The sequence below is a fragment of the Phodopus roborovskii genome, unplaced genomic scaffold (assembly GCF_943737965.1).
Source record: "Phodopus roborovskii unplaced genomic scaffold, PHOROB, whole genome shotgun sequence".
In the NCBI taxonomy this organism is placed as follows: domain Eukaryota; kingdom Metazoa; phylum Chordata; class Mammalia; order Rodentia; family Cricetidae; genus Phodopus; species Phodopus roborovskii.
Window position 1 is genome coordinate 17,305,168 of NW_026126408.1, and position 26,243 is coordinate 17,331,410.

Sequence of the window (26,243 nt, forward strand, 5' to 3'; positions counted from 1 at the left end):
ACCTACTTCGGATAGCCTTTTCTGGGGCCCGACCTAGTGTTTTAATCCAACTCCTGCCGACAGTATCCGAGCATATTCAGGTAAAAAAAAGTGCTTGAGCTTCCAACTGTATAGCCCGAATGTATAGGTTGCTAGGAAAGTGCCATTCGGCTACCTTGCCGAGCCCTTTGTCTTCTCCTGGGATTGGGGACCAAGAACTCGGGGAGCAGGGACCTCAGTCCGCCCGACCCATAGTCCCAATCTCTGGATGTGGAGGGTGGTGGCTCATTCTCCAGCTCATCTCTAGCTTTCCCCAATTAGGATTTGCTGCCTGACGTCACGTCTGCTGCAGATTGGCTGTTCAGATCTGACACACGGCTCCACCAGGGAGAAGAAACTTTTAAAACACTTTGCAGCCGGGGCTGCCTCCGCGCGTCCAACGCTCACGATCCTCCTTTCCCCTCTTCGCGGGTCGGCGCCTGTGGCACCCCCGGCGGCACCCCGCGACACCCCTGCTGAGCCAGGGGGACCCTCACCTTGCGCAGCCCGCGCCCCTCCCCTACTCCCCACCCCAACTCCCGCCCCCTGCTCGCCACCGCTGCCGGCTGGGGTCCGCTGCCGTTCAGCCGCCCGCAAAGCTCCTTCCACTGCGGCCACCCAGTCGGCCTCCACCCCGCTGCGTCCGGACTTTCCGCTGAGTTCTCGGGGATACGGAGCGAGGGCACCGGGGCAGGACGAGCCGCGCGGCCGGAGACTGCCCGTGATGGCGGGAGCCTGGCTCAGGTGGGGACTCCTGTTCTGGGCAGGGCTGCTAGCGTGGTCTGCGCACGGCCGAGTGCGGAGGATCACGTACGTGGTGCGCCCGGGCCCGGGGCTGGCGGCGGGATCCTTACCTCTGGCTGGGCCCCCACGGACCTTCAACGTCGCTCTGGACGCCAGGTACAGCCGCAGCTCATCGGCCACCTCCAGCCGCTCCTCGGCGGGGCCCCCAGCCGAGCGGACCCGGCGCACCAGTCAGCCTGGCGGTGCGGCCCTGCCGGGGCTGCGATCACCGCTGCCACCCGAGCCAGCGCGTCCAGGGGCGCCGGGCCGGCAATTCCACTCTAAGGCCGGTGCTCAGCCCGCAATCACACGCTTTGCCAAACATGGCAGGCAAGTCTTGCGCTCCAAAGTGCAGCAGGACACCCAGAGCGTCGGGGGCTCCAGGCTGCAGGTTCAGCAGAAGCAGCAGTTGCAGGGGTAAGCCCACGCTCTGCCCTCCTCGCGCGCGGGGACTCGCCAGGACCCGGGGACTGTCTCCTCCCCACCGGGGGCGCTGCGGGAAGGGGCGAGAGCTAGGGAAGCCCGCTTACTTTTACTGGAGTTTAACTCCGAGTGCATTGTTTTGGAGCTGCTGGGGAAACACAAAAGACATTTATTTCTTCCCGGGGCGTAACCTCCTGTGCACAAACCCTACTGCTCCCGGACTATGGGCGTAAACATGAAGTCACTAGAGCTTAATCCCAAGGCATCAATTAAACTCCTTGCAACTGGGTTTTTATTTTTGTTTACCTAATGAAAAAGGGATTGTGAGTGAAAGTTGGCTTTAAAGATCCAGCTCTCCTTGGGCATCCTGGTAATTGTAGACTTGAGTTTCCTGGCACCTGTGGGGTCGGTAGTCCTACCATGGTAGGGGTTGGGGTTAGTGACACTCTTGGCATGGACAGCAGAGGGGCTTGGAAAGTTTGTGATTTGGCATCCCACTGCTTTCTTCTCCCCATCAATCACAAGTTGGGATGGGGGCTACTTAATTTGGACATTTGTCTTTTCTCCTGCTACAGGGCTGGATCTCCTGGGGGGGGTGACCTCACTTTTCTTTACATTTTTTTGGGGGTGTTTCTCTCTGAAGCCAAGTGAGCCCAGAGAATATGCAGACTACATTTGACTCTTAATTTGAGGGTTAAGACGACCATTAAATTGGATTTTTATTCTCTGTCTTTGGTATGCAGTGTCCTTTTGGCTCCTCCATCTTTCTCAGGTGAATGGTCCCTTACCTTTTCACTTGGGTAGCTTTGGGTTGGGCATCCTGAGTACTCTTCAAGGAATGTGGAGGCAAGAGATTGGCTTCTCAGGAATGCTCTGAAAGCTTGAGTTCTTGGGAAGGGAGCATCACTGGACTCAGGGGTCTCGTTTTATTTCAGAATCAACGTCTGTGGAGGTCAGTGTTGCCATGGCTGGAGTAAGGCTCCTGGCTCTCAGAGGTGCACCAAACGTAAGTTATTGAACTCACAGCATTCTTTCACAATGGGCCAGGTTGGGCTGTATGTGTGTGTGTGTGTGGGGGGGCAGGATGGGGTGAGAGGATTCTACAGGGATCTCTTGAAGAGGCAGGCGCTGCTCTTTGGAAGTCGAAATCTGAAATTCAGTCCATCTGCAGCCTGTATAACCATCAGGGAAGGACTGGGTTATGAGGGTCTACCAGCATTATGTTATCCAAGATTTCTCTGCACTCACCCCAGGAGTTCATCATAGAATGACATCTCCCATCAATTAATGGTATTATTTTTATTAACAATACTGATAGATATGAGAACACTGAAGAATATTCCTTAGAAACATTGTAAAGTTAAAGATGAAGCTAAATGTATATTGAGGGCCCCTCAACAAGTTAGCTGAGAATAAAAAAAAAATACTTTTATCCTAGGAAAAGTAAACATTAACATTTTTATTATTATTTTTTAAAAATTGTTTGTATGGGTGTTTTACCTGAGTGTATGTCTGTGTTCCATGCTTGTGCCTACTATATGTAAAGGCCAGAAGAGGGTGTCAGATTCCCCAGAACTAGAGTTATAGATGGTTATTTGCCATCATGTGGGTGCTGGGACCTGAACCCAGGCCCTCGGCAAGAGCAGTCAGTGCTCTTAACTACTGAACCATGCCTAGCCCCTAAAGTAAGCATTTTTAGATGTTCTCTTTGTAGAGCTTGAGCTATTATTATGTGAACTGGAGTTCAAAATCTCAGCTGCTATTGACATATGCTCTGTAACTAAAACTCAGCAGTGTGCCTTGCATATTAGTTTGGGTTTTATGATACTGATGGGTGAGTAAAAACTTGATGTAATCACTCTGGTGACTTTGTTTGTTGACAAATCCCTTTAGTTTATGAGGTAAACAGAAGGGTTTTAAGTGGATGTCAAGGACCCATCTCTGTGTTTTAGGATTTTGGCTATGATCAAGGAGTAATGGCTGACTTAAAGATCTCTGGAGGGCCAAACTTCAGCTAGATCAGAAATGTTTTGGCTTGTAGGCATTGTAAGTCATATATATATATATATATATATATATATATATATATATATATATATATATATATATCTCAGGCTGGCCTGGAACTCACAGAGATCTGCCTACCCCTGCCTCCTGAGCACTGAGATTAAAGGTGTGTGCCATCAATACCTAGATCTACTTTTATGTTCTTAACTTCTTAGATTACACTTGATAGAACTGACAGATGTGGCAGCAATGTTATCATGTGTTATGATTGCTTCTCTTAGTAAATGCATCTACCTCAGATCTGCTATGACAGGTTCAGCCTGTAGCATGGTGGGTAACCCTCCATGACAGCACCGAGGCAGTGACATATTGCTATGTAAAGATTGAACATACAGTCAAGGTGTTGGGGAGATAGCTTACTTGGTGAAGTGTTTGCTATGCAAGCATAAAGGCCTGAGTTTGATCCCTAGATCCTGTCTTAAAAAGCTGGGAGGCAAAGATCCCTGGAGCTCACTGGCTAGTCTAACCTCACTGACTGACCTAGTTGGTAAGTTCCAGGCCAATGAGGGGGTCCTGTCTCGAAAAACAAGGTGAAAAGCTTCTGCGGAATGACATTCAGGGTTGACCTGTGGTCTCTACATGTATAGCATACACATGCACATGTACTGGTACACATGTCCACTCACACAGACACTCACACACTCACCCCCAGACACATACAAATCAATAGAGCCTGTTGGTGTGTGCTCTAAGGTTTCATGAAAATTTCTTGGCAAGTAGCAGAATGCCTTTTCTGAAAAGGGGTATCTCCAAAGGTCCCCTTTTTCTGGGGGCTCAGGAGTCCCAAGAAGCCCTAGAAAGAGACTCTCTTGGTAGTGAACATTTGAATCATGGCTTCCTGCTTCTCCAGGCCAGGTAGGCAAGAACACATATCTGCCTCTGTGTAGTTGGTTCTGCTCCCTGCAGGTCCAGAAAGAGGGGTCACTGGCCATTTGTGGGTCTCTGAGAGAGTTAGTGCTGCACAGTTATGGTTGGACCTGGAGGAAGCGGCTGTACTGTGTTCATCTCATGATACCTGTGACATACACTTCTGGCTCTGGGGTAGATTTGCCTTATGACTGGGGAGGGGGCTGTAGGTGACACTGAATCTAGACAGTTCAGCACCACTGTCCTTCCTCATGCTTTTCTGACCACTGCTAAAAACTCCAATCACAACTTCTTCCAGGAATGTTGTTGAAGCAGAGCCCAGGCAGCTGAGCATACCATTCAAAGTGTAGCATTTATGAGATGAGTGCTTTTATTTTTTTAAAGCTAATGTTTTTACTTATGTGCTTATTTTATAGTGATACACTCTCTCTCTCTCTCTCACACACACACACACACACACACAGGGATGGGGGTGGGGTGGGGGGGAGTGTCAGATCTTCTTGGGTTACAAGGTAGTTAGTTGTAAGTAGCTCAATGTGGGTGAACCCAAGTCCTCTGGAAGAGAATCAAGTGTTCTTAACTACAGAGTCATCTCTCTGGTCCAGAGATGGGTGTTTTTAATGGGAGTCTTATTTCAGGTGTGTTCTGAAAGATAAAGTAACCAGTGTCTTTAGACAGGACCAGTGGAGTTAGCATTGGTACCATCCTCTTGCATTCACGGATGAGCAGCATGATGCCAGAGAGGCTTAGGTTTAGAAGACGGTGTTTGGAAGACTTGTGTGGCTTTGAGGAATTCACCTGGTCTGTCTGATTATACACTTTCTTCTACAGAAATGACTAAACTAAAACCAGGCTCCTCTGTTGGATTGTTGAAGGTGTCAAGGTGAAAAGGAATGGATGTGAAAACCATGCTAAGACCAGGGACTTTTAGAGTTTAGTTTTGCATCAAGTCAAGTAAACTCTCATTTATATGTTTCATGACTCTCTTCTTTCCCTGTGTATGCATTACTTTAAAAAAAAAAAAAGTCATGTGGATGATTTTTTTCTACTACAGTGTGTATCTATTATGTTTGGGGCTAAAAGTTTGGGCCAAAAGGAGTGTTTGGGACTTTGATTTTATTTGAATATGAGTTTATATATACTGAGATTTGTTAAGGATGGGGCCCAAGTTCAAACATTAAGTTCATTTGTATATATGCTTTATATATAACCTGAAGGTAATTTACACAATATTTTTAGTGTGCTTGCATTTTGACTGAACTGTTTCAATGAAGTAAGGTATGGAATTTTCCACTTATGGTGTCTGGTTGGTACTCAGAAAGTTTTGGATTTGGGATTTTGGTCTAGAGATGCTCATTCGGTCTTCCTGTAAGTCATTGTGTTGTGTACCTTTGAGTGATTTATTTTGAAAAGGCTGTAAAAGAGACCAAATATGGGGCATGGGGACATAACTCAGTCAATAAAGTACTTGCTATGGAAACATGAGGAGCTAGGTTCCAAGCTTTGGCACTTACAGCTGGCTATGGTTCTATGAGCCTGACTCCAGCTCTGGAGAGCTGGAGACAGATGGATGTTTGGAGCTTGCTGGCTAGACTGTCTACACAAATGGGTAAGCTCTGGATTTAGGAAAGTCACAATCTCAACAAACAAACAAACAAACAAACAAACAGTAGAAAACAAAGAAGGAAGACATCTACCTTTGGCTTCTGCATGCACTCATACACACATGTGCAAACTCACACTTACCCAAGCCCACACATACATGTGAATTTACACACATACACAAACACACACACCCACACTCAGACGCCCCCCCCCCCATTACATATTATCTCTAGTTCCCTTTTTGTTAAAGCTTGCTCCTTGGGGGACAGCACTTTAAAGTATTAGTAAAATGGGTGGGAATTGACCGTATCCTTTCGCCAATTTTCATCAGTGTAACTACTTCAGTAAATAGCAGTGATATTCAGATGACAAAATAAATTGATGTGCAATTCCCTTTCTCTCTTTTATCCTTAATATGTGAAGCTTGAACAACTGTACTTGAATGTAATTTGTTATGCAAGAATCCAAAACCATTGATGTGTGTGTCAACATCACAAAATGTATGGGTGCATTGCAATGTATAACCCATGGTATTTAATAGTTATCATATTTTAAGGGTAATTTAAAGGGTTTACATGGGTTATGTCAACTGAGCCAGAAGAATCTGTGCAGAGGAGATTGGATGTGTTTGTGGTCTTCATTATTTGATTAATTCAGTGAAGAACACAATGCATTCCTTTGGGCTGGCTTGGATTGCTTTGAGTTGATTGAAACTTAATTTAAATGTACTGTGGGCAAATGCTTCTGAAGATGGAAGATTTAGTGAACCTTAAATTGCAAATCAGAGATGAGAGACACACAGGCAGCAGATCCACACGTGGCAAAGAATGTCTCTGTGCAGGCAGCACGGTGGTCCTGGGGCTCCAGCAACCCAGTCCCTGTGTGGAGATGCCAAACTACACATTAATGGTGCTTTTCCACACAGACAGGCAGGCAGGCAGGCAGGCAGGCAGACCGGCTTTCTTCCTCCCCTCTCTCCCTCTCTCCCTCTCTCCCTCTTTCCCTTTCTCTCTCTCTGTCTCTGGGAGTTTGTACTCATAGCATGGGATATGTTTTTCTAGTGTTTAATACTGGGGATTGTTGGTAGTGATTGAGTGATAATATCCCATGTGTTCTCTTCCCATTGACATTTACTGAAGGATTTTTGTGGCTTAAGGGACTGTCCTCAGAGTGATGTGTGACATTTTCCCCTTCTCATTTTTGCGTTTCTTCCCTTTGTCTAAACCACCCCATCAATGTTTCTTCCAGTCCCTTTTGTCCCTTTGTGCTTTTCCAGAGTTAATGTGGCTCAGAGACAAACCCTGCCAGCGGGTTCAGATCTAATGAGGAGACCGAATGTGGGAACAGAAAACACAAAAAGAATAAAGGCAAGGAGAGTGAAGTGAGGCTGGCAGGGTGAGGCAGAGGGAAGAGGAACGATGGCAGACAGGACTCAAGTGGGTGCCTGGCACGTTGCAGGCCCTTTGTAAACGCATTCATGGCTCTTTTATTTATTTAACGGGTATCTGTTTAGTTTTTACCATGTGCCAGGGTTCTATGAATAGGGGAGAAATGCAGCCAGCTGTAGGGAGTGTGGAGTCTGGTTTTACTCATGGAACTCATGGCACATCAAATGACTTGTTCTCTCCTTAGGAAGGAACAGAAAATTGATATTCCGTTGCTTTTCCATTGGCATTCAGCCTATACTGTGGCAGTGGGGGCAGGGTGTATATGTGTGTGTGGGTGCAGCCCCCCCCAAAAAGACCCTGAAAATCCACCCTAGAAATTCTCACTCAGTTCCATGCAGAGGAGATCTGGATATTTGTACCCTCAGTGTCAGAAAGACAGCAGATCACGTCATCCCAGAGGGTGTGTGTAGCTTGTGGAGGGTAGGTGACTGTGAGGTCACTCTCAGGCTGTCTCCTGTTCCCTTTGGCTCAGTTCACTAGCCTGGCATGAGAGAGTGGCCCATGGTGATCACACATTTTTCATAGGCCTGCCATGACCATTGACAGCTGCTTTGCCAATACATCTGCCACAAAGTTTACCATAGCAGCTGCTGGGAGGGTTGTCCTGTCTGTGCCCTTGGCCCTGACCCAGTCCAGGGAGCTGGGGTGGGAGGCTCGGCTGGAAAATCTTGTCATGTGGTACAGGTACTGAAGAGAAGGGAGAGGAACCCCAGGGTCAAGTTCACACTGGGTCAAATATGTGCTCTCAACACTAGTTAAAACAAACATTTAGGAATCATAAATTTTGTGCTGTGGCGCTTAAGCCTTCGGACTGAAGCCCTCTTCCAGCCCCAACTGGTCTGCACATAGCACTTGCTGCCTGTCTTGTCTACAATGCTGAAGCTTCCCTACTCTGCCACAAGACATTTGGCAGCCATAGGACTTTGCTCTCTCTGACTTTGTCATTCATTGTTGAGACTATTCCAGATGTACTCAAACTCATTCCAGTATATAGATGATATTTTCTTAAAATGCACATTTTCCTTCCAAGTCCTAGCAAGGAAGGAGCCAGGGTGACTGAGAGCTTGAGGGCTATGTCACCCCTCTTAACCTTTGAACCTATTAGGTCATTCAAAGAACAAGTGTGCTTAAGGTAAATTTTTGCAGGACCTCAGATGTTACAGGGCTTTTTTTTTTTAATTTCACACTTTGTGAATATATTTATTATTTTATTTATTTCATAGTTTATAAATTTTATTGTTATATATTTTATAATTTATATATTTATAAAGTTTACTTACTAAATAAACTGTTGCCGTGTTGTAGTTGCAGTCAGTGTTTTACTATTTTCATTGGCTCCCTGGTTTTCTAAACTGCATTTGTGTGCTCCATTGTACCAAACCACACACCCTAAACTAGATGTCTTAGAGCAACTGAAACTGTCTCACAGGTTTGATGGTCAGAAGTTTCAAATCAAGGACTGCCAGGGCTGGTTCTGTCTAAGGACCTCTCTCATTGCATGTCACTGTTTTTCCTTGTGTGTCTACACATGACCTCATCCTGTTTATGCCTTTCATTGTGTCCAAATTCCCACTTCATAAAAAAATCCCACTCCGGGACTGGAGAGATGGCTCAGAGGCTAAGAGCACTGGCTGCTCTTCCAGAGGATCTGAGTTCAATTCTTAGCAACCACATGGTGGCTCACAAACATCTGTAATGAGATCATGGTGCAGACATACATGCAGGCAGAACGCTGTACATATAATAAATAACTAAATAAATAAATCTAAAAAAGAATCCCACTCAGATTCATACTTACTCTCACCCATTTTCCCAGCAAAGATCCTCCCTTCAAATCAACTCAAATTCTCAGATACCAGGATTTAGGATTTCAACTTACCTTTTTTTGGGATAGGGGTATTGGGAGAGGGGAACACAATTAGGTCCATGAGTACTGTGCACAGGGGCAGGAGATATGGGCTACTCAGAAGTGGGTCCCCCTTGGGCATTTGGAAGTTTCCTTTCAGCGTTTGAGTTCATTATTGCTTTCTTGCCAAGCTGCCCTTGACTATAGATTTAGTTTGGTGCCTTTCCCACTGCTCCTAGGCATGTTACAAGAGACAAGGCAATCTTTGTAGGTGATTTGTTTATGCCTCTGGCCATTTTTTCTCTGGCCTGTTTTCAGAGGTCTAGATGAGTGATTCTCAAACATGATTATCTAGAAAGTTCACTGCAGGCATGATTGTTATAGAGTCAGAGATGTGGGAATACCAACAAGTGCCCCAAAGTGTGACATAGTTCACACTTGGAGATGATGATGCAGAAGGGAGCTAATGCCAGAGATTGGTTTGACACTGGGTGTGGGTGATGAAAGGCCAGGGTCTCACTTACACATTAAAGAAAAAAATTCTAAGGCAGGAATCTTCTACACTTGGATTAGCTCAGTTTTGAGTATACTTGTGTGTGTTCTTTTCCATCTTTTAAGAAAATTATTTAGTTAGCTCTATCTTTGCTGATGTGGCTCAATTGTATCATAGGAGTACAGGGATCTGATCTTGACCTTTATGCATCCTCACTGCAAACCTCTGAGAACCTGAGCAAGGCAGGTTAACTCTATGCAGCTAAATAGATGTTAACTGACTACCATTTGGAGGCCTGCTGTGGGGCTGTGTGAGCCCATGCATGAAAAGTGCATGGAGAATAGGGTCCCTGCTTAACCAATTTGCTATCAAGGATTCTCAGTTGCTCTGGTTTGATCAGGGCTACCCCTCCCTGGTCTCTTCCTGGAGCCCACACATTATTTGTTTCTTCTGGTGAAAACAAAAATAACTGCTCACCCTTTGTTGTTTTCAAGCGCTGTGATTTTCCTTTGCTAGGCTCTGTATTTGGTTGGGCATGTCTGTTGCTTGATCAGAGTTGGGTTCCTGGGAAGCATGGTTTTCTCTGTTACTTATGTGCTCCGGCCCCTTGGGTTGCCATAGCACCACTGCTAGTTGAGTTGCATAGAGTTACATTGACTGGCAAGTGTAAGTTAGTGGGTTAGAAATACAGTCTTCAGAGCACCCTGTGGGTCTCTGCTTTCTCCTCTTGGTTGATTCTCTTCCTTTGACAATCATCTCCATTTGTTTGCTTTGCTCTGTGTGCTTATCCTGGCCCACCAGGCGTTGCTACTCATGCCTGCTAGTCAAGGGCACACACCTTATCTAGTTAATCCCCTCCCCCTGTAAGGCTGTCCTGGCATAGCCAAACCTTTTAAGAAGACTTTTCCTTTCTCCCTGCCAATTTTAGAATCTTTCTGCTCAACATCATCTGATAGAGATTTGGGACTAAGTAAAATGAATGTTGCATGATTTTCCCCTGTAATTTTAGATTCCCAAATACTTCTCTTGGCCAACTATACTATTCCCTGTGGCTTTTTTCACTCTGCTGCATTTGAGTAATATTGTTGGCAAGGCTGTCAGTAAACAGTTTGTGAAATGTTGTGTTTTGTAAATGAGAAGATGAGTGGGTTGGTTTTAAAATATATGCTATTGATTCTGCTGGTCCAGATAAAAGATGTGTTTGGCCAGTACAAGGGGTGATGGAGTGCAAGGAGATGTTGTCATTTGCAGTAGGTGAGGTCAACTCTCCTGCAGCCGTGTGATTCTTTGCTATTTACACATGAGAAGCAAGAGGCTGGAGAGAAAACTTCAAAAGATTTTGGAAATGACTCAAGGGGGAATCCTCTTACACAAGAGAGCAGGAGGTAGAGACACCAGAGGAAAGTATGACTAAAGAAGGAGTATGGAAAATAGAACAATTTTAAAGCCATTGTAGACATAAGAATCTATATTTCTTGTACTATTACCCAGCAGTTCCAAAATGGCTTCCAGGTCTTCATGAATTTGCATTTATTGTTTTTAACAAAAAGGATATCTCCATACTTTTGTTTATGTGCCATATGTGTGCCATTTATACACTGCAACAAATGGATAGTTGAAATCCACACCTTCAAAAGTGTGTTTCAATAGCCTTTGAAATTGGCTGCACCACACTGCCTCACCTTGTCCAGTCATTGGCTCGGGGGATGCAACAGTGGGGAGACTTTGGCCTCTGCCGATCAAGCGAATCCTTAGGCAAATAACTTAGACATTTCCCCAATATTCCAACAGGGACAGAAACATCCCTTCCAAACCTCATTCAGTTCTCTGTTACGAATGTCAACCACACACTCCTTTTTTTTTTCTCTCAACACATTGGATGTTGTGTTGCTAGCCTTTGCGTGTTTGGCCTCCCTGTTTGAGTATGAACTCAGCATGGGTAGAGGTAGACGTCTTCCCAGAGCCATCACTCTGTCCTCAGTACCTGTAAATGTAAGTTTCTATGGATGTTTGGGCTCATCACATGCACTTTACCAGGCCCATGTAGTGGTACCCAGATGGGTTATATTCTAGAGGGATGGGGGGAGCAGCATGGGAGGTTTCTCTAGGGTAGTGACTCATTATACTTGTATGATAAGACGAGGTCTAGGAGAGGAACATTTTAGGCCAAGACAGTGATAATGACAGGATGCTGGAGTGGAACAGTCTGGGCTGTGGAAGGATTATCAGAGAGAGTTGCTGTAATACACAACAAGATAATTCAAATCTATTTTATTCTTTTTTTTAAAAGTCAAATTAGTAGAGGTTGTCACATGGCAGTTTTTAAACAGTCAAATCTTTTAAGCATCAGTGATAAATCATTTGGCTTTGATGGGCTCTGAAAACTCAGAAAAAAAAAAAAAAAGGAAAGAAAACGTACTGGTAACAGCGAGCTAATGATTCTGCAATATATTTGTAGGTCATTGTGCAAACTGATTTGAGTTTCATTTTGTGGTAAAGAGTAAATCAGTGAGATTCATGATGACGCTGTATGCCAGAGCAATATGGAGAGATTATGATGCTGTTGATTAGTCCTTCATGGCTATTCTGTGAATATTCCTTTTTGCATTGTCTTAGTAATGTTTGTCTTGAAAAATAGGATGCATAAGACCCACCCAGAGTCCGTGAGCTTTTAAAGATTGAAGACCTTCTATTTCAGTCTTTATCTCACTCACATGCTGAGCTTGCCGATTCTGGGACACCTTTGATTTGAAATGTCTACTTCTCCACTTAACCCCCCATCAACCCTGGTGATTAGCTTTATTCTCAAAGTGAAATAGAAAGACAAGCCTTCCTCTCAGAGGGATCCCTGTTTCCCTCCTTCTTGTGAAGTGGGAAGGTTAAGTTAATTCAAGGTTTTGTAGTAATTGGAAGTGAAATAATGCAGACGATAAGAAAATTAAAGGCAGTCATTGTGTTTTGTCTTACTTTTTTATCCATTAGGAAGCTGGGCTGCCCTGCAGTGCTTAGTATACAATAGACCCTCAGTGAGGGTTCCTGATTAATAAGCACTGCAGGTTTCATTTGTTTCTGAGTGGAAAACCAGATGAAAGTCATTGAAATCAACGGATACTGGGATTATGTCATTAAATAGTTCCATTTCTTACTGAAGAATGTGAATTATAGCAGGCTTCCCTGTGCAGCAGTTTAAAATGCCCAGCTTTCAGTGTTAGAGGCTCTTCAGATTTTAACATTTCCTTCATTCCCTCCTTTAACATAGCTTGCTTGAATTCAAGTCATAAGCCATTAGCTTCATCGTTCTGAGTATAGACCTTGGGCCAGTAGCACCAGCTGGGCTTGGGAGTTTGTTGAGATGTGAATTATCTTACCTTTCGTGCTAAGGTACATGTGTAATTCCAGGGCTAGGAAGATTGGCAGTTGGAGAACGGTCTGACCAGACAGTGTGTTTCTGGCTAGCTTGGGTTATGCAGTAAGATTTATTCTCAAAATAACCAAATAACAGAGGTCGGAGGGATCGCTCAAAGGTCAAGAATGTGTCTTGCTCTTTAAGAGGACCTTACCTGCATCTGGTTCCCAACACCTAGGCCAGCCAGATCACAACTGCCTGTAACCGCAGTTTCAGGGGTATCTAATGCCCTCTTCTGGCTTCTGGGGTCACTGCATCTACATGCAATGGCTCCACACAAACATTAAAAGTAACACAACAACAACCTAAAGAGCAACAAACAAAACAAAAAATTAAATGTCACCATCAACAGTGGTGGAGATATACAATTCTTGGGGGGGGGTGTTCCTGTGTTTAGCTTGCAAAGGGTCCTGTGTTCCTTTTCCACATCTCATTCCTATCTGCTGCCCTATGAAGAAGGAAGAAGAAAGGGAGGGGAAGGAGGAGGAGGAGGAGGAAGAGAAATAATGATATAAATTCTTCAGCCCTAACATGGATTTAGGATTCAGGAGTGCTGAGATGGGGCCTGCCATTAGTGTTTTCGGGTGATCTTCTGTAGCCTGGCAACCAGGAACCACTGGACTCTCTTCCCCCTATTCTAGATCTGGCCTTTCTCCTATGGTCATTAGGGGTAGATGTAAGGAGATCAGGAAATAGGCTTCTTTGACCTCAGACCTCAGGAGTTAGATTCTTGTGTTTTCTCTTCTTTCCTTATTTCTGCTTAAGGGTGAGTTGGTATAGTATAAAGCCCAGTGGGATGGACTAGTTTTCTCAGTTCCAGGAGGAAACATTGGAATTTGAGCAAGCATAGCCATTCGTGTTAAGCACACTTTATGCTCTATGCTCACTGAGAACAAAGGAATCATCTGCTGTCCTGCAAATACACCTGTAAATGGTGGTTGTGCTCCTTTCTGTATTTGTAGTTCTCTTGATTGTTCTTTTATATGAGGGGTGCTTAAAGCATATGTCTCCACATTCTTCAGAGCCGCATTTATGAAGGTGTGGTACCCAGATTCCCTGGATCAGAGCCATATATACACATATATATATATCACATATCCTATATATCATATAGATTTTGGCCCTTTGCCACTAGGCCTACCAGTCAGAACCAGAGCCCCAAGGAGGTAAATCCAAGGGTTCTCACTTTTGCAGGCACCAGCTGACTGATGCACATTGAAGCTTGGAGGGCCCGTGTAATGTGCACACTCTGGAATGAAAGATGTCAAAGGCAAAAGATGAGGAGAAAGATATCAAGAAATGAAGACAGTGATGCCATTACTCATTTCTCAAACAGCTTCAGACTGAAGAGCTAGGATTTGCCCAGCTCATGCCAGACACTGGCAGAGAGAATTCTGACCTATAAAGATTGGGAAGTTCAGACTGAGAGAGAACAAAATAATGAAGAGGGGACAGGTGTCCCTGTGGGACTGTTGGATGGGGTTGTGCTGGCTCCATCCTGGAAGGTTCTGGAGGAACACGTCAGATGTTTGGAAACAGCCCAGCTGTTTCAGCAATGACACATACTTTTATTAGATGTGTATTTAGGAAAGGAATGGCCTAGTTTTTAAGATCAGGGCCCTTTGTAGAAAAAGTGGAAGGAGTTGCTGTTTTCCTTTTATGAAACAGACAATTTCCCTCATGAATGTGTCTTTAAATTTTGTATTTTATGAGTGTCGGTGTTTTGCCTGAATGTATATATGTATACTGTGTGGGTGGTGCCTGTGGATTGTGTGTGTAGTGCTCACAGTTGCAAGCCACAATGTGGATGCTGGGAATTGAACCTGGGTCTTTTGGAAGAACATCCAGTGGGCTTAACCACAGAGCCACCCATCCAAACCTGTTTGTTTGTTTATTTATTTATTTATTTTTTGGTCTTGCTTTTTTTTTTTCCTTTCTACAAAATAATTCATTACAGAGTGCTGAAGAAAACTTAGGTCCTTTAAAAAAGTTAGTTTCTGTCAGGCAGTGGTGGTACACGTCTTCAATCCCAGTGCTTGGAAGCCAGAGGCAGGCAAATCTCAGTGAGTTTGAGGCCAGCCTAGTATAAGATAGCCAGGGCTATACAGAGAAACTGTTTCAAAAAAGAAAACCAAAAAATAAAATAAAATGTTTCTTTTTAAGTAGAAATGAGGTGTGTGTGTGTGTGTGTGTGTGTGTGTGTCTTACTTAAATAATCAGTTATTACAGTATAATTGCTATAGCTCTTAATTTTATTCTGAATTTGAAAATTCAATTATTTGTTTATTGTGTACATGGGGAAACATGTTTCTTAGAGTGTGTGGGAGGTCAGAGGACAACCACTGGAGTTGTTCTCTCCTCATATCATGTGTGTCTTGGGAATTGAACTTAGGGCTTCAGGTTTGGCAGCAGGCACCTTTGCCACTGAGCGGCCTCACGGGCTCTGCCTTTTCAATGCTTTCTTGTGTGTGTAGCATCCACTCTCTCTCAGCATTTGCATGCTACTTTTGATGCTGTCTCCAAGTGTTGTAACTTCTTGTAAAGATCACAGACTTATAAAGTACTGCTGAAATTGTGAAATGACCCAAATTTGAAGAATTTCTTAAAAATGCATGTTTAAACCCTCTGCTTTTTGTTCAGTCTCAGTATGAGAAGGTGGCTAGATAGAAAAGCAAAATTTTGGACTAGAATGGTAAGCATGTGCAAAAGTGAATTGCAATAAATTTTCTCATTTTATTTGATTTTTTTCTTCAAATTTTTATTTTTTATTCATTATTAGGTCAATGTTCTCCCAACCCTGTGTGTGTGTGTGCGTGTGTGTTTGTGTGTGTGTATGTGAATACATATGCATACATGCATGTATGGGTTAGAGAACAACTTTCAGAAGTTGGTTTTCTCTTTCAACTTTTACATGGATTTTGGGCATTGGATTCAGGTCACCAGGCTTGCTCAGCAAGCGCCTTGACTTACTGAACTATGTTGCTGGTCATATTTGTTATTTTAAAATTCATGTTGTTGAGAGCAAGATTAGGCAGAAAATAGAGTTCTCATTCCAATCTTAGTTTCCACTTATCTACAGCCACTCCCACCATCAAAATAACTACAGCAGAAGGGGGACATTCAGTACCATTAGTGAACTGATGGAGACACAGCATTATTCCCCTGCAGTCCATTATAAATGTGCAGTAGGGCTCACTTTTGGGGTACCTATTATAGATTTTGTCAAATGTATAAAATGATAGGCATCTACCACTGTGTATCAAACAGAACAGTTGCCCTGCCCTAAGAATCCTTCCTTGTCTGCCTACATCATTCCTTTCTGTTACATAACCTTTGGCAACCACTGATCTGGCTCTACAGTTTTGTCTTTTCCAGGGTATCACATAGTTGGGATCCTGCCGTATGCAGCTTTTTAAGACTGGCTTATTTCACATGGTATGATTCCTCCACAACTTTTTCTGCCTTGGTGGCTCATGCCTTTTCAGCCTGAAATAATATTCCATTGTTTGGATGAATTATAGTTTATCTATTCATTGACTTAAGAGCCTCTTTGTTGCTTCTAAGTTTTGAGGATTATAAATCAAGATGCTGCAATGTTTTGCTTAGGTTTGTTGTGTGATGTAATCTTTCATCTCATTTGAGGAAATATCAGAGAGTGTGATTGCTGGATGATGGTTAGACCATGGATAGGCTTTTGTCTGCCCCCAAGATACTGAAACTGGCTTTCAACATGGCTGTACCATTTTAGAGTACCATCAGCTACAAGTTAGAATATTTTGGCTCTACATTTTTTGCCAGCATTTGATAGTAGCAGCTGGACTTTGTCCATCCTAATAGCTATGCAGCAAATCTCAATTTAATTTTCATTTGATAAATGAATTAGATAAATTTGATATTCACTAGAACAGTGAATATCATTTCCCAATCTCACTTGCTTTCTATATGACTTTAGTGAGGAGCCTTTTAGTTTTTGAGTTAGGTTGGTCTTTCTTTGTTGGGGTATAGGGTGGAGAGCATTGTCATGACAACCATGTGGAGGTTGGGGGACAATGAGTGAGTCAGTTCTCTGCTATTGCATGGGTCCCTAGGATCAAACTCAGGTCTCAAGTCTTGGCAGCAGAAGCCTGTACTCACTGACTTATCTGGATGGTCTCCTTTTCTTATTCTCTTATTTACAATTTAGATTTAATTAATACTAATTTTGTGTGTGTGTTTGTGCATGGGCCATAGCTCGCATGGGTAGATTGGAGGATAACCTGAAGGAGCTGGCTCTCCTCTTCCATCTTGTGCATTCTGAGTATTGAACCTAGGTAAGTAGGTTTGGTGGCAATCACAGTGACCCACTGAGCCATCTTGCTGGTACTCTTTTACTTTTTTAATTTTACTTTGTTTGCTTTAGTTTTGTTGGACCAGGGTCTCATGTAGCTAGTTGATGTCAACCTGGCTGTGTTGCAGAGGCTGGCATTTCAATTCCTGATGCTCCTGCCTCAGATTTCAGATCTCTGGATATCTAGACTTGAGATGTGAAGGTGATTTTTTTTTTAAACTTTTGTCTGCATTTATTTTATGCTGAATTTATTCCTGTGCCATAAGTTTTTGCTTCTTCAGTTTCTTCTGGGATATCTTTTTCTTCTTTAGTGAATGAATATGCTCAGTACACATTGTGCACATGTTCAGAACTTTCAAAAAATATAAGGTGGTAGTGGTGCACACCTTTAATTCCATCACTTAGGAGATAGAGGCAGGCCGATCTCTGTGAGTTTGAGGGCAGCCTGGTCTACAGCATGAGTTCCAGGACAGGCTCCAAAGCTACACAGAGAAACCCTATCTCAAAAAACAAACAAACAAACAAACAAACAAACAAAACAAAACAAAATGGAGGCACCGGTGTGTGTCTTCAGCTAGATGCACCTGGATCTGGACAATGTTGTCTTTTTGTTACCATTGCTAATGACAGTAACTATTCTGCTGTTCCAACTTCTAGTGGTTTTGGCCAAGTCAGTCTCCTTCAGTGTCCCTCTTGACCACTCCCACTCCCCCCTTTGTCTTGAATGAATTTGGGATTCCTTTCATCTTTCCTTCTGATAGTCCTTCTGCTCTGCCTGGTAGTAGTAAGGCTTTGTGGGGTGTGCTGATCATGTCAAGTTTCTGTTCTTGGTTGTTTTCCAGAAGAGGAAAACAATCCAGCAGGAGGTGCTCAGCCTCATAGTCAGTATAAGGCAGCTCTCAGAGTCTCGAAGAACCCCACCCCCCGTCCAGGAGAACAACACAGTCATGAGAGAGCGAGTCTCTCCGAGATCTCCATACTCTGACTGCCTTTCTCAAAAAGAGTCTGGGAATGTTCTACCCATGATCCCCCTAGGGTTGGATCATAACATGCAAGACACTTTCAACTTCCTTGAAAGAAAATTATTATATAAGGCTGGATTTGGTAGTGTGCACCCATAATCCCATTGCTCAGGGGGATCTGAAGTTCTAGGACATCCTGGGCTATGTAGTGAGAACCTGTCCCGAAGAGGGACAGAGAAAAAAGTACTATATAAGTATTGGTTTTAATGGCTCTTACATTTTGGATAAATTATTCTATTTTTGTTAAGCTATCATGGATGCAATTATTGTAGTTATTTAAAGTATGGAAAGGCCCAGATGTTACCATCTAGAATGCAGAAGGTCCACTCTGTTTGAGTAAGTGGTGCAGAAGTCTGTCGTCTGGTATCTGGTACCTGGAATAGAATATTAATTTTCTGAAAACATGATGCCATATACTGAGCCCTAGTTGTGCCAGGACATGTGCTGGGCTAGCTGCTCCACTGGGTACTTAGGTGGCTCCCCATATTTTATAGCTGTGCAAACTCTCAAGGCAGGGTTCAGACCCAGAGCCAGCCTGTTTTCATCGCTACTTGTTCCTGCCTCCCAGGACCCATGCAGACTACAGATGGTGTTTGTCCTGCTTGGGGCTCAGCTGCCACATCTGGCAATGTTTCTGTGGGAAAATGAGCCTCAAATTCTCACTCGGGATTCCAGTGGGGGCAGGATTGTGCCTTCCCAAACCCTCCTGGGGTTGAGCAATATTCATTTGGTTAACCAAGCATGTGTGGTCATCTTTACCAACACCCAGGACTTTCCCAAAGAGCTTGCATTCTTCTTTGGGGTTAAATACTCCAAAGTACCCCCTCTTTCTTTCAGAGTTCCAAGTCTCTACTGGAGAGGGTCTGGACATGTGAAGGGTGGTTCTGTGTGACTTTCCAGGATGCATCATGAGTGTCATTTACTTCCTTTCCTTTTAGACTCTTTGCATGGCTGGCCACTGATTGCCTCTCCTCTTCCCCCACCCCCACCCCCTCATGGATTTCTAGCTTCTCTGCCAAGGAGGAATGACATGCTAATTCATGCCTGTCTGAGAGTCTTTCCAACTCTCAGTTGTTAAAAGTCAAGTGCAAAAGGTCCTTTAAGTCTGCCTTGTGTCTGGTGCATGACAGGTACTCAGCCAGGGTTTTTTGAATGAAAGAGTTTCTCATCATGCATGTTTTCTCAGTTCGCTGAATTGACTAGGCTTGTCTTTTGTATTTACTTTTTGGTAGTCTGAGTATAAAATGTTTCCTATAGGTTCATGAATACTTGTCCCCAGCTGGTAGACCTGTTTTCAGAGATTCTAGAACCTTCAGGAAGTAGGTCCTAAGAAGTTAGTTGTGGGGAGTGGGCCTTGAGGTCGATATCCTGGATCCACTTCCTGCACCCTTTCTGCTTCCCTATCTGTCCAGATATGAGCAGTAGCCTCGAACTCTGGTTCCTTTGATGTAATAGACAGCATCTTCGAAAAGTGAGCCAAAACCAGCCCTCCCTCCTTTAAGTTGCCTCTTTTCAACCATTTGCCTGTAGCAACAAATAACTAATACACCTTATAGTGTTGTGCCTACCAGGTTCCCTCAACCTCCAAGGAAGTGACTCCCGACTGCAAAAGCAAAAGGTTTTTATTGCTAAGACCTGAACCGGCTGGGACCTCACTCTATCAGAAGAGTAAGGTGCCTGCTTACAATTGCGAAGTGTTTTTAAAGGGGAAGGGAGGTTTGACCTGCAAGGTTAGGGGGTTTCTTTCTCTAGGACTGGCGGGCTCAGTGACTTGTCCTTAAGATAATGGGGGACAGGAAGAATGTACTCTCCAGTCAGGGAGTTATCTATATCTATTGGCAGAAGCACTTATTCTTTCTGGTTTTCCTTTCTTGCCATGAATCCCGTATCTTTTAGTTATTAATTTTCCGTCACAATAGATACAGATCAATGCCTTAGATTTGCATATATTCTGTGGGGAGTCCTGACTCTCAGGATAAAGCATCAGACTGCTGCTTTTAGGGTACTGTTGGGGAGGGGGGAGAGACTGGGTCTGCTGAAGCCCAATGCAAAGAGAGTCAGGACCGGGGAAGGGTAATAGAGAACCACATTTTAGGATGGGAGGGTGTGGTAGTTGGAATGTAATTGGCTCCCATAAGCTCATAGGGAGTGGCACTATTAGGAGGTGTGGCTTTGTTGGAGTGGTATGGCCTTGCTGGAGGAGGAAGTGTGTCACTGTGGAAGCAGGCTTTGAGGTCTCATATATGCTCAAGTCACACCCCATGTCTCAGTTCACTTCCTGTTGCCTGTGTGTCAATGTAGGACTTTCAGCTCCATCTCCAGCACCACGTCTGCTGTATGCCACTGCTTTGTGCCATGTCAACAATGAACTAAACTTCTGAAAATGTAAGCCACCCCAATTAAATGTTTTCCTATGTAAGAGTTGCTGTGGTCATGGTGTCTCTTCATAGCAGTAGAAACCATAAGACAGAGGGGAAGACCTTGCATGAAAGAGATGCTGGATGGACAGACTATTTTCACATCAGTTGGAGCCAGCTTGTTAGCACTCTGGGCCAGGGGTTGGTAATTTTTTATAGTTAGTGAGGCTGAGAATCAGGCAGCTTACCCTGAGTGTTCTTCCTCAGGGAAGTAGAAGGAGCTGGAGGTATCAATTGGCCATTTGCTTGGTGACAGTAGACTAACTGTTCTCCCCCATAATAACTTGTCCTCTGTAAGGTGAAGGATCTTGAGAATTCCCAGTGGCCTCTGGGAGCTGGTAAAGCTCCAGGAAATGGTGTTGTTACTCTGAGTAGTTGTTTTAGGAAGTGAAGGTCGGGGCTGTGACACATTCATGTACTGCCACTCTTCTAGAATGCCTCTGGCCATGTTCACAATGGAGAATTTGACAGTTCCTTTATTATAGACGTGTGTCCCTCAAAAGATGTCAAATCCCAATTCCTTAGAATCTATGAATGGTATAAGAGTTGGAAGATATGATTTAGCTAGGGATCTTGACATGGGGATGTTTTCCTATCCAGGTGTACTTTGAATCCCATCACACACAAGAAGCAGAGGAAGATTTGATGGAGGCACAGACTTGAAGGCAGTGGAAGGATAGAGGCAGAGATTGGAATGCTGCAGCCACAAGCCAAAGAATGCTAGTGCCACTGAACCCAGAAAAGACAAGGAAGGGATTGTCTCTAAGAGTCTCTGGAGGATCTGTAGTTCCACCAACACTGTGACTCCATCCTACTGAGATAAGGTTCAGACTTTTAAACCTCAAGGACTATGAGAGAATACATTTTGGTTTTCCTAAGCTGCACTTGGTAGTAGCTTGTTAAAACAGTCATTGGAAAACCATAGACTTCTTAATAGTTGAAGAAAGATAAGGACTTTTCAATAATCTTTTTGCTTGTGAATTTCATACAGGAGCATAAGGCATTTTGATCAAATATACTCCCCCACTTAGTCCCCTCCAATTTCTCGCCTATGCCCTCTCCAAACAGTGTTTCCTCCCAATTTCATGTGTTCTTAAAAACAAACCGTAAAACAAAACATCAAGACTACTCAGTGCTGTCTGTATGGGTTTGGCTGTAGGGCTGTCTATATTAGGCAGAACTTGGGGAATCCTGCAGAAGATGAGGAGGAAGGATTGTAGGAGCCAGAGGGGTCAAGGACACGACAAGAAAACCCACAAAATCAACTAATCTGGGTTCATAGGAGCTTAGAGACTAAACTGACAACCAGGGAGCCTGCATGGGACTGACCTAGCCCCTCTGCACATACGTTTCAGTAGCTTGGTCTCCTTGTGGGACTCCTAACAGTGGGAGCAGTTGCTGTCTCTGACTCCATTGCTTGCTTTTGGGACCCTTTCCTCCTACCAGGTCACCTTGTCCAGTCTTAATTGGAGAGGAGGTTCCTAGTCTCACTGCAACTTGATATGTCATGGAGAGTTTTTATTTTTTAAGCGGGGTATATTGGTGTGTGCCTATGGTCCCAGATATTCAGGAGGCTGTGACAGGAAGATCATGGCAGCTCAGAATTTTCAGCTAAGCTGGGCAGGATAGTGAAGTCCTGTGCCTTATAAACAAATAGAGTTTCGAGAGCCTGGCTCTATAGCTAAGGGCACTGGCTGTACAATGACAATGACTTCAATCCCTGGAACTGTGGAAAGGTGGGGGGGGGACAAATTCACAAAGTTATTCTATGACCTTCACAATGTGTGTGCATGCACACAAGCAACAATATAAAATAAAGTAGGTCCTTTTCTGTTGTTTTTTTGTTTTGTTTTGTTTTTCAAGACAGGGTTTCCCTAGGTAGCCCTGGATATTCTGGAACTTGCACCATAGACCAGGCTGGCCTTGAACTCACAGAGATCGGAGTGCTGGGATTAAAGGTGTGCACCATTACTACTTTTAAAGAGAGGGTCTCAGTCACTATGTAGTCCTGTAACTCACTGTGTAGACCAGGTTGGCATTGAACTCATAACTCACAGAGATCTGCCTGCCTGATTCCCAAGTGCTGGGATTAGAAGCATATATTATCATGCCCAACTAATAAAATAGTTTTAAAAATAAATTTACGTACATATATACACACATGTGATTTTTAGTGCAATGATAGTTTCCTTGACAGTTTTTGTAAAACACTAATAGACTTCGTTTAAAAATGCATAGATTGGAAACACATGGTGTGAGTTGCACAAAGTTTCATTGGCTGGAGGCTCCATACTTTACTGTACCCTTTACTATCATGTACCTGCTTGTTTACATAAAAACTGTAACCAGGGATGATGGCGGCTGGTGACTGAGTGGCTTCATATATCTGGATTTTTTTTTGTGTGTGTGTCCTTTTTTCATGGATCCTTTGGGAGGACTGCTTTAGGAACTGCTAAGAAAGGAATACCCAGTGGGACCAATGGTCCGATGGTCAGATGTGACTGCCAGCACTACATGGCCGAGCATCCACGTGGGAGGAAAGCTGGCTTTCACTGTACTTTTTATGACTCATTTTGTTATTACAGGTCTACCTGTCTGTTCCATGTTTTCATCTTTATGGGAGGCAGTTTTGAAATAATGTGTAGATGGCAATCTTGTTTTCAATGAAACTACTCTGGCTGCATAGGCTTCCTGGTGCCGTCCTTTCCCTAGAGAAGCCTATGGTTGGGGGGTGCAGCTCAGGGATAGAATGGTTGCTTAGCATGTGAGGTCTTGGGTCCCTAGTCACTACCTCCTCAAAGAAAATCATGTGATAGTTATCTGTAGTAGATGGTTATTGTCTCATAGATAGTTTGCTTTCAGAGATTGTAAATTAATGGCCACTTGCCCTGGTCCAAAGTAGGACTGACATAGTTAATAAAGATAGCCATAGCAAGTATTTGAGTGTGATGACAACATCTGACTAGAAGAAAAGAACACACTTATTTTCTTTGGCTTGAGTGTGTTACATATTTCATTGTTTTATCTCCTATCCTAGAACTTGTTAGGCATTGCAGAACATAAACCATGATCCATGTTACCTCATCATTCCCTCAGAATATTTACTCATAAACACCTGCAGTTACAGAGGGTTCCAGCCAACACATTGTAAAATGGATCTCTTATCTAGAATTGGGTTAATTATGCTTTTTGCTTCATTATATATTATCAGGATTACTTGGCGATAAGCTGAGGAGTCTAATGTCTTGAATAGTTTCTTTTTTTCCCCTCTTGAGTTATAGTTGTATAATTGAACTTGGTAAATCTTGCACCATAGTTGCTGCCTAAATTGTCTAAATATTAGGATGGCTTTTGGCAGTTTTGGAAAGTTTGACAACTACACAGACTTATATGATAAGAATGAGGGTTTGGTTGCATGGATGTGGATCATTTGGGTATATGCCTAAGAGGATGAAGTCATCAGCTTTTTCCACTTTTTGTTGTTGGACCACTTTAAGGTGAAATGAAAGATGGGTGCTTGGGGGAAGTGATTATTGGGGGTGGGCGGTGAGGCATTGGTAAATTGTTTTCCATTGTTATAACATACTAGTCACTTTCAGAGGGCATCTCACACCCGGAAGGAGGTGGCTTTAGAATCAATTTGGAGATGTACTAGGAAGACTGTCATCTCATGTAGCAGCCTTTTTTTTTTTTTTTTTTTTTTTTTCCCAGCTCAGGAATCCTCCATGTTCTTACACCATAGAGGCATTTAAGCTAGCTTTGAACACCTCCAGGGATAGGACACTCACACATGAAAAACTTTAATTATGAAAAATAACATGGCTTAATTGTGCTTTCTAAAACTAAAAAAACAAAACAAAACAAAAAAACCCCCAAAAATAAAAAACAAACCAAAATACCCCTTTGCGCCTTTGGTCTCTTCTTGACCAAAAAAAAAAAAAAAAAAAAACAAAAAAAAAAAAAAAAAAAAACAAAAACCAAAACAGTAGTGCTGGTTAGTTTAATTGTCAGCTTGGCACAGTCTAAAATCACCTGGGGGGAGCATCACAATGAGTGATTGTCTACACTGGGTTGGGCTCTATGTCTATGGAGGACTGTCTTAACTGAGCTAGTGTTGTGGAAAGGTACAGCCTACTATGGGTGGCACCATTCACTAGGCAGAGGGTCCTGGACTGTGTGAGTAGAGAAAATGAGCTGAGCCTCAGCAAGTGAGCATGCATGCATTCAGTTCTCTCTGCTTTTCACTTTGATGTATGTGACTCGCTAATTAACGTCATTGCAGTGATGCATTCTAACCTAACCTGGATTTGTGAACTAAAATGAACTCTTTCTCCCAGAATTTTGTTTTTGGTAAGGATTATTTTTATCACAGTATCAGAAATGCAACTAGAAAGATAGTCATCATGCTCATCACAAATTCCTCCAAGTACTGGCAGAGGCAAGATGATCCTGTGTGCCTTTTGACTTGTGTGAGTTCCGTGTGATTCTGCTTGAGTGATCTTATAATGTTGGCTGAAGGCAGCAAGAATATGTGGGGTAGAGGGTAGGTGCTTTCCTCATTGCTGTGGTGTAAGAAAGGTGATTTCTGTAGCTAATGGTGTGCTGCTGTGGGAAATGGATCTGGAAGGTTCAGGTGCTATTGGTGTTCAAAGGAGAGAGACCATGCCAATTTCATCTGCTTTAGAAACATCTCACAATAAGGAGGTGTTGGCACAGGTAGGCAGGACTGTTATTTTTGCAGACTGAGACCAGAAGAAAGCAACTTCAGCCAGAGGCTGATGTTTTCAAAAGTTTGACAATGGGAAGCATGGCCTGTGTCTGCAAGAGGGGTGGTAGGAGGTTTCCATTGGCTCAGCTTCTAGTATCTGGGAGGATGAAGGAAACGGACACAGTGCTCAGAAGCTTGGTTCATTGCCTTGGGTTTTGTCCAGCCATATGGACAAAATGGAGCCTTAGGTTTCCCAATCTGAAAGAATGGAGCCTTAGGTTTCCCAATCTGAAAGTGATGATCCATGTCCATCCTGCAGATTCCATGGCAGAAGTGAGGACCCTATCCCAGGACCTGACACTCAGCAGAGGCTTGAAAACTAATGAATGGTTGTGATTACTGAATTTTCAGGCTCAGGAAGGCAAGAGATAGCAGTAACTCTTGCCCTGTGGTGCTGCTACAATGTGGATGTGGATGCTTTCCAGCAGGCTCATGAGTTTAAACCTTAGGTGTCTAGGTAGTGGTGCTGCTGTAGGAAGTTAGAGAACCCTGGAGCCTGCCAGGTAGAAGTAAGTTGCTAGGGCTTGGATTCTGAGAATTATATAGACCTTGGTTTGTGAAGATTATATAGTACAATCTATCCAGGACAAGCCCTCTATGCTTTCTGACCTACACAAATGTGTCCTAAACTACCACCACCATGGTGGAAGCTGCCCTCTACCATGTGGGTTTTACCCTCTCAAACTGTGAGCCCAGATCAACTCCCACCCCTTTCCAAAGTCATTTCTGTCAAGCAACAGTAGTGAGAAAAGT

At 43.6% G+C, this 26,243-nt stretch overlaps 1 protein-coding gene across 5 annotated transcripts in view; it reads left to right on the forward strand.

Moving 5' to 3' along the window:
* The first annotated feature begins 504 nt into the window (after positions 1 to 504).
* Positions 505 to 26,243, forward strand: part of Ltbp1 (latent transforming growth factor beta binding protein 1) — a 385,515-nt gene continuing 359,776 nt past the window's right edge. For 2 of the 5 annotated variants that reach the window (XM_051181870.1, XM_051181869.1), the window contains exons 1-2: positions 505 to 1,218; positions 2,160 to 2,230. In XM_051181870.1, the coding sequence (XP_051037827.1) occupies positions 743 to 1,218; positions 2,160 to 2,230 (547 nt within the window). In that variant the 5' untranslated portion in view covers positions 505 to 742. The remainder of the gene's footprint in view (positions 1,219 to 2,159; positions 2,231 to 26,243) is intronic. The other 3 variants (XM_051181871.1, XM_051181872.1, XM_051181868.1) reach the window with 2 other exon arrangements.